Below are 8897 nucleotides of genomic sequence, written 5' to 3' on the forward strand. Positions count from 1 at the left end.
ATCTATCGTGTCAGCAGGAGACCACTCCCTGAAGTTCTCAGACCTGAGACATTCGAACATGTCACCAGGAGACCACTCCCTGAGGTTCTCACACCTGAGATGCTTCATATGGTTCTAACATGCCAGCAGGAGACCACTCCCTGAGGTTCTCACATCTAAGAGGCTTCATATGGTTCTAACATGTCAGCAGGAGACCACTCCCTGAGGTTCTCACACCTGAGATGCATCATATCGTTCTAACATGTCAGCAGGAGACCACTCCCTGAGGTTCTCAGACCTGAGATGGTTCTAACATGCCAGCAGGAGACCACTCTCTGAGGCTCTCACACCTGAGATGCTTCATATGGTTCTAACATGTCAGCAGGAGACCACTCCCTGAGGTTCTCACACCTGAGATGGTTCTAACATGTCAACGCTCCCTGGCTGACTTAAGTGGCGGTGTGGTAAACAAGGTGCATGCTGGGAACAAGGTGACATGGACTTGATGTGACACCAGCAAACATCCAAGGTCATCCAGACTTTGGCAACATCTTCTCAGCATGTGAGTTTATCTCCCAGTCAAAGATTGTTGTCATGTCTTCATGCAGGAAGGCTCACACGTTTGCTTTTTCTACTTTTTATTGCCTCACTTTTGAACGCGTGTGTTTGTCTTGAGGGAAGAAAGGAAACACGTTTCTTTTCTTTTCTTTTCTTTTCTATTCTCCTGACGAGCATCAGGAGGATTTTCTCCAGAGATGTTGAAAAAAATCATGAATCAATAAATCAGGAGGATTATTGATACATCTTTAATAACGTTTGTTGTGTCTTCTGGAACATTCTTGTCGTCTTTCTCTGCAAGGAAAGTCCAAATAAAAACATTTCATGGAAATGTCAATATTTGTTCATGAAGCAACAACACAAAATAAAATAGTTTTCATTTTGGTTTCAGTTCACTGCAATGTTGATTCTATTGTGTTTTTGTATATATTTAATTAAGAAGTCACATCATAGATCTCTGCATTGAACTATTGACAATAATTAGTTTTTACTTGAAGAAAATGTTTTTTTAACCTACAAATATATATTTTTAATTGAATAAAATAGAATTTTACTTGCAAATGTTTTTTTTACTTTCAGAAAATGTGTATTTTTTTTTACTTAAAAATCGATTTTTGAATTGAATAAAATAATTTCTTTTTACTTGCAAAAATATGATTTTTGTTTTTACTTGCAAATCGTTTTTTTTAATTTAATAAAATATTTTTTTTTACTTACTTACAAATTGTTGTTGTTTTTTAATTGATTGAAATAATGCTTTACTTGCAAATATTTTTAAGCACATTTGGACATATTTTTTACCTGAATAAAATGTTTTTTTTACTTAAATTGTTTTTTTTAATTGAATGAATGAGATTTTTTTTACTTGCAGAAAATGGTTTTTTTTCCTTACAAATCGATTTTTAATTTGAAAACTTCTGAATAATTTTTACTTGAATATAATAAATTTTTGTTTACTTGTGAATCGTTCTTGATTGAATATATATTTTATTTTACTTGTTAATTGTTTTTACTTGTGAATCTTATTTTTAATTAAAGGAAATACTTTTTTTCATTTTTAAAGTTTTGTTTTTTTAAATAAAGACAATTGCTTCTTTTTTTTTTACCTGTGAATCACTTTTATACTGAAGGAAATTGTTTACTTCCCTCTGAATCGTTTTTTTAACTGATGAAGTTTTTTATTTGCAAATGTTTTTATTGAATATTGAACTTTTTTTTACCTGCAAATAATTTTTTAACAGAATAAAATATATTTATTTTTATACTTTCAAATCATTATGTTCATTGAATAAAATTGTTTTATACTTGCAAATGTTTTTATTAATTGAAGAAATGTGTTGGGGGGTGAGTAAAAACGTTTGTTTTGGCCGTAAATTGACTTTCTAAGTTGAGACCACTTTGTTTGATTACAGAGACTGTAGGCAAATATTTTTGACCAAGGTGTTTATTTACTTGCAAATTGTTTATTTTTAATTGAAGAAAGATTTTTTAACTTCTGAATCTATTCTTAATTAAAGAAAACTTATTTTATATTTGCAAATCATTTTTTTCAATTAAATAAAATTGTTTTTCACTTGCAAATTGTTTTCTTTAATTGAAGAAAATGTTTTTTTTCTTGCAAATCATTTTGTCAATTGAAAAAATATTTTGTTATAGTTGTGTTAATTGGATAAAATTGCTATTTTACTTGCAAATAGTTTTTTCCTTTTAGAAAATGTTTTTCATTTGCAAATGTTTTTTAATTGAATATATATATATTTTTTCATTGCAAATCATTATTTTAATAGAATAAAATATATTTTATTTATACTTGCGAATCGTTATGTCCATTGAATAAAATTGTTTTTCACATACAAATTGTTTTCTTTAATTAAAGAAAATGTTTGTTTTTTTACCTGCAAATCATTTTTTCCAATTGAAAAAAAACATTTTTAGAGTTATGTTGATTGGATAAAATCGTTATTTTACTTGCAAATTGTTTATCTTTCCTTTTAGAAAATGTTTTTTATTTGTTGAAAATGTTTTTTAATTGTTTTTTTTTTACTTGCAAATCATTATTTTAATAGAATACATTTATTTTTTTTTACTCACGAATTTATTCTTAATTAAAAAAAACACATTTTATAATTGCGAAGTATTTTTTTAATAAAATGAAAATGTTTTTCACTTGCAAATTGTTTTCTTTAATTGAAGAAAATGTTTTTTTTTTTACTTGCAAATCGTTTTGTCAATTGAAAAAAATATTTTGTTATAGTTGTGTTAATTGGATAAAATTGCTAATTTACTTGCAAATAGTTTTTTCCTTTTAGAAAATGTTTTTTATTTGCAAATGTTTTTTAATTGAATATATATATTTTTTTTCATTGCAAATCATTATTTTAATAGAATAAAATAGATTTTATTTATACTTGCGAATCGTTATGTCCATTGAATAAAATTGTTTTTCACATGTAAATAGTTTTCTTTAATTAAAGAAAATGTTTTTTTTTTACTTGCAAATAATTTTTTCCAATTGAAAAAAAATATTTTTAGAGTTATGTTGATTGGATAAAATCGTTCTTTTACTTGCAAATTGTTTATCTTTCCTTTTAGAAAATGTTTTTTATTTGTTGAAAATGTTTTTTAATTGTTTTTTTTTTACTTGCAAATCATTATTTTAATAGAATACATTATTTTTTTTTTACTCACGAATTTATTCTTAATTAAAAAAAACACATTTTATAATTGCGAAGTATTTTTTTTAATTAAATAAAATTGTTTTTCACTTGCAAATTGTTTTCTTTAATTGAAGAAAATGTTTTTTTTTTACTTGCAAATCGTTTTGTCAATTGAAAAAAATATTTTGTTATAGTTGTGTTAATTGGATAAAATTGCTAATTTACTTGCAAATAGTTTTTTCCTTTTAGAAAATGTTTTTTATTTGCAAATGTTTTTTAATTGAATATATATATATTTTTTCATTGCAAATCATTTTTAATAGAATAAAATAGATTTTATTTATACTTGCGAATCGTTATGTTCATTGAATAAAACTGTTTTTCACATGCAAATTTTTTCTTTAATTAAAGAAAATGTTTTTTTTACTTGCAAATAATTTTTTTCAATTGAAAAAAAATATTTTTATAGTTATGTTGATTGGATAAAATCGTTCTTTTACTTGCAAATTGTTTTTCTTTCCTTTTAGAAAATGTTTTTTACTTGTTGAAAATGTTTTAAAATTATTTATTTTTTTACTTGCAAATCATTATCTTAATAGAATACTTTCTTCTTTTTTTTACTCACAAATGTATTCTTAATTAAAGAAAACATATTTTATAATTGCAAATAATTTTTTTAATTAAATAAAATTGTTTTTCACATGCAAATTGTTTTCTTTAATTAAAGATAATGTTGTTTTCTTTACCTGCAAATCATTTTTTCCAATTGAAAAAAAACATTTTTAGAGTTATGTTGATTGGATAAAATCGTTCTTTTACTTGCAAATTGTTTATCTTTCCTTTTAGAAAATGTTTTTTATTTGTTGAAAATGTTTTTTAATTGTTTTTTTTTTACTTGCAAATCATTATTTTAATAGAATACTTTATTATTTTTTTACTCACAAATTTATTCTTAATTAAAGAAAACATATTTTATAATTGCGAATACTTTTTTTAATTAAATAAAATTGTTTTTCACTTGCAAATTGTTTTCTTTAATTGAAGAAAATGTATTTTTTACTTGCAAATCATTTTGTCAATTGAAAAAAATATATTTTATAGTTATGTTAATTTGATAAAATTGTTTTTATTACTTGCTAATTGTTTTTCTTTTCTTTTAGAAAATGTTTTTTATTTGTTGAAAATGTTTAATTTATTTGTTTTTTACTTGCAAATCATTATTTTAATACGATAATTTTTTTTTAGTTACGAATTTATTCTTAATAAAAGCAAACATGATATAATTGTGAATCATTTTTTTTAAATTAAAGAAAATAGTTTTTCACTTGTAAATTGTTTCCTTTAATTGAAAAAAATGTTTGTTTTACTCGCAAATCCTTTTATCAATTGAAAAAAAAATGTTTATTGTTCAAATTGTTCTTTCACTTGCAAATTGTTTTCTTTAATTGAAGAAAATGGTTTTTTTTTTACTTGCAAATCATTTTGTCAATTGAAAAAATATTTTGTTATAGTTGTGTTAATTGGATAAAATTGCTATTTTACTTGCAAATAGTTTTTTCCTTTTAGAAAATGTTTTTTATTTACAAATGTTTTTTAATTGTATATATTTTTTTTTTTCATTGCAAATCATTATTTTAATAGAATAAAATAGATTTCATTTATACTTGCGAATCGTTATGTTCATTGAATAAAATTGTTTTTCACATGCAAATTGTTTTCTTTAATTAAAGAAAATGTTTTTTTACTTGCAAATCATTTTTTCCAATTGAAAAAAAATATTTTTAGAGTTATGTTGATTGGATAAAATCGTTCTTTTACTTGCAAATTGTTTTTCTTTCCTTTTAGAAAATGTTTTTTATTTGTTGAAAATGTTTTTAAATTTATTTTTTTTACTTGCAAATCATTATTTTAATAGAATACTTTCTTTCTTTTTTACTCACAAATTTATTCTTAATTAAAAAAAACACATTTTATAATTGCAAAGTATTTTTTTAATTAAATAAAACTGTTTTTCACTTGCAAATTGTTTTCTTTAATTGAAGAAAATGTATTTTTTACTTGCAAATCATTTTGTCAATTGAAAAAAATATATTTTATAGATATGTTAATTTGATAAAATTGTTTTTTTACTTGCTAATTGTTTTTCTTTTCTTTTAGAAAATGTTTTTATTTGTTGAAAATGTTTTTTTAATTGTTTTTTTTTTTTAACTTGCAAATCATTATTTTAATACGATATTTATTTTTTTAGTTACGAATTTATTCTTAATAAAAGCAAACATGATATAATTGTGAATCTTTTTTTTTAAATTAAAGAAAATAGTTTTTCACTTGTAAATTGTTTCCTTTAATTGAAAAAAATGTTTGTTTTACTCGCAAATCATTTTATCAATTGAAAAAAAAAGTTTATTGTTAAAATTGTTCTTTTTTTTCCCTTTTTAGGAAATGTTTTTTATTTTAATTTTTTATTTTTTTTTACTTTGCAAATCATTTTTTTAATAGAATGAAATCTTTTTTTTTTTTATACTTGCGAAACGTTATGTTCATTGAATAAAATTGTTTTATACTTGCAAATGTTTTTGTTAAATGAAGATTTTAATAGAATACTTTCTTCTTTTTTTTACTCACGAATTTATTCTTAATTAAAGAAAACATATTTTATAATTGCGAATCATTTTTTAAATTAAATAAAATTGTTTTTCACTTGCAAATTGTTTTCTTTAATTGAAGAAAATGTATTTTTTTATTTGCAAATCATTTTGTCAATTGAAAAAAATATATTTTATAGATATGTTAATTTGATAAAATTGTTTTTTACTTGCTAATTGGTTTTCTTTCCTTTTAGAAAATGTTTTTATTTGTTGAAAATGTTTTTTTAATTGTTTTTTTTTTTAACTTGCAAATCATTATTTTAATACGATATTTATTTTTTTAGTTACGAATCTATTCTTAATAAAAGCAAACATCTGATATAATTGTGAATCATTTTTTTTAAATTAAAGAAAATAGTTTTTCACTTGCAAATTGTTTCCTTTAATTGAAGAAAATGTTTCTTTTACTCAAAAATCATTTTATCAATTGAAAAAAAAAGTTTATTGTTAAAATTGTTCTTTTTTTTCCCTTTTTAGGAAATGTTTTTTATTGTAATTTTTTATTTTTTTTTACTTTGCAAATCATTTTTTTAATAGAATGAAATCTTTTTTTTTTATACTTGCGAAACGTTATGTTCATTGAATAAAATTGTTTTATACTTGCAAATGTTTTTGTTAAATGAAGATTTTAATAGAATACTTTCTTCTTTTTTTACTCACGAATTTATTCTTAATTAAAGAAAACATATTTTATAATTGCGAATCATTTTTTAAATTAAATAAAATTGTTTTTCACTTGCAAATTGTTTTCTTTAATTGAATAAAATGTATTTTTTTATTTGCAAATCATTTTGTCAATTGAAAAAAAAATATTTTATAGATATGTTAATTTGATAAAATTGTTTTTTTACTTGCTAATTGGTTTTCTTTTCTTTTAGAAAATGTTTTTTATTTGTTGAAAATGTTTAATTTATTTGTTTTTTACTTGCAAATCATTATTGTAATACGTCAATTTTTTTTTAGTTACGAATTTATTCTTAATAAAAGCAAACATGATATAATTGTGAATAATTTTTTTTAAATTAAAGAAAATAGTTTTTCACTTGTAAATTGTTTCCTTTAATTGAAAAAAATGTTTGTTTTACTCGCAAATCATTTTATCAATTGAAAAAAAAATGTTTATTGTTAAAATTGTTCTTTTACTTGCTAATTGTTTTTTTTCCCTTTTTAGGAAATGTTTTTTATTTTTATTTTTTTTTTTTTTTACTTTGCAAATAATTTTTTTAATAGAATGAAATAGATGTATTTTTATACTTGCAAATCATTATGTTCATTGAATAAAATTGTTTTATACTTGCAAATGTTTTTGTTAATTGAAGAAATGTGTTGGGGGGGTGAGTAAAAACGTTTGTTTTGGCCGTAAATTGACTTTCTAAGTTGAGATCACTTTGTTTGATTACAGAGACTGTAGGCAAATATTTTTGACCAAGGTGTTTATTTACTTGCAAATTGTTTATTTTTAATTGAAGAAACATTTTTTTACTTCTGAATCTATTCTTAATTAAATAAAAATTATATTATATTATATATATATATATATATATTCGCAAATCTTTTTTTGAATTAAATACAATTGTTTTTCACTTGCAAATTGTTTTCTTTAATTGAAGAAAATGTTGTTTTTTTTACTTGCAAATTATTTTGTCAATTGAAAAATATTTTTTATAGTTGTGTTAATTGGATAAAATTGCTAATTTACTTGCAAATAGTTTTTTCCTTTTAGAAAATGTTTTTTATTTACAAATGTTTTTTAATTGTATTTTTTTTTTTTTTTTCATTGCAAATCATTATTTTAATAGAATAAAATAGATTTTATTTATACTTTCGAATCGTTATGTCCATTGAATAAAATTGTTTTTCACATGCAAATTCTTTTCTTTAATTAAAGAAAATGTTTTTTTTTTTACTTGCAAATAATTTTTCCCAATTGAAAAAATATATTTTTAGAGTTATGTTGATTGGATAAAATCGTTCTTTTACTTGCAAATTGTTTATCTTTCCTTTTAGAAAATGTTTTTTATTTGTTGAAAATGTTTTTTAATAGTTTTTTTTTTTACTTGCAAATCATTATTTTTAATAGAATACTTTCTTTCTTTTTTACTCACGAATTTATTCTTAATTAAAGAAAACATATTTTATAATTGCGAATAATTTTTTTAATTAAATAAAATTGTTTTACACTTGCAAATTGTTTTCTTTAATTGAAGACAGAAGACAATTTATTTTTTTACTTGCAAATCATTTTGTCAATTGAAAAAAAAATCTTTTATAGTTATGTTAATTTGATAAAATTGTTTTTTTTACTTGCTAATTGTTTTTCTTTTCTTTTAGAAAATGTTTTTTATTTGTTGAAAATATTTAAAAACATTTTTTTTTACTTGCAAATCATTATTTTAATACGATAATTTTTTTTAGTTACGAATTTATTCTTAATAAAAGCAAACATGATATAATTGTGAATCTTTTTTTTTAAATTAAAGAAAATAGTTTTTCCCTTGCAAATTGTTTACTTTAATTGAAGAAAATGTTTTTTTTACTCGCAAATCATTTTATCAATTGAAAAAAAAATGTTTATTGTTAAAATTGTTCTTTTACTTGCTAATTGTTTTTTTTCCCTTTTTAGGAAATGTTTTTTATTTTAAATTTTTTTTTTTTTTACTTTGCAAATAATTTTTTTAATTACACTTGCAAATGTTTTTGTTAATTGAAGAAATGTGTTGGGGGGTGAGTCAAAACGTTTTTTTTTGGCCTTAAATTGACTTTCTAAGTTGAGACCACTTTGTTTGATTACAGAGACGGTAGGCAAATATTTTTGGCAAAAACGGAATGAATACTGAAAGCGAGGTCCCGCCGTATGTGGTCTTGTGGGCTCACATGGTTTTTACTGGTCTCCAGCGTAGTCCCAGGTGGTGTTGTGCTGGACTGCCAGAAGACTGGTTGCTGGCAGCGTCACGGAGATGGCTTGGCGGTAGACGGTGTACTAGAAGACAAGGGCAGGACTTGTGTGAGTGCACCTCTCTCTAAGGGATGCCAGGCGGTCCGAGCACACCTCTGG

The 8897-nt window shown here is 22.3% G+C and overlaps 1 protein-coding gene across 1 annotated transcript in view; it reads right to left on the bottom strand.

The window, feature by feature from the left end:
• Nucleotides 1–474: 474 nt before the first annotated feature.
• The window catches only part of vtg3 (vitellogenin 3, phosvitinless), a 76321-nt gene continuing 67898 nt past the window's right edge, over nt 475–8897 (bottom strand). Inside the window, exons 26-28 of the mRNA XM_061975467.1 lie at nt 8892–8897; nt 8717–8822; nt 475–831 (exon numbers count right to left, since the gene is read on the bottom strand). The exon at nt 8892–8897 is cut by the window's right edge and continues 133 nt beyond it. Coding sequence (XP_061831451.1) covers nt 8724–8822; nt 8892–8897 — 105 coding nt within the window. The 3' untranslated portion in view covers nt 475–831; nt 8717–8723. The remainder of the gene's footprint in view (nt 832–8716; nt 8823–8891) is intronic.

This window comes from Nerophis lumbriciformis, linkage group LG14 (genome assembly GCF_033978685.3).
Source record: "Nerophis lumbriciformis linkage group LG14, RoL_Nlum_v2.1, whole genome shotgun sequence".
NCBI lineage: Eukaryota > Metazoa > Chordata > Actinopteri > Syngnathiformes > Syngnathidae > Nerophis > Nerophis lumbriciformis.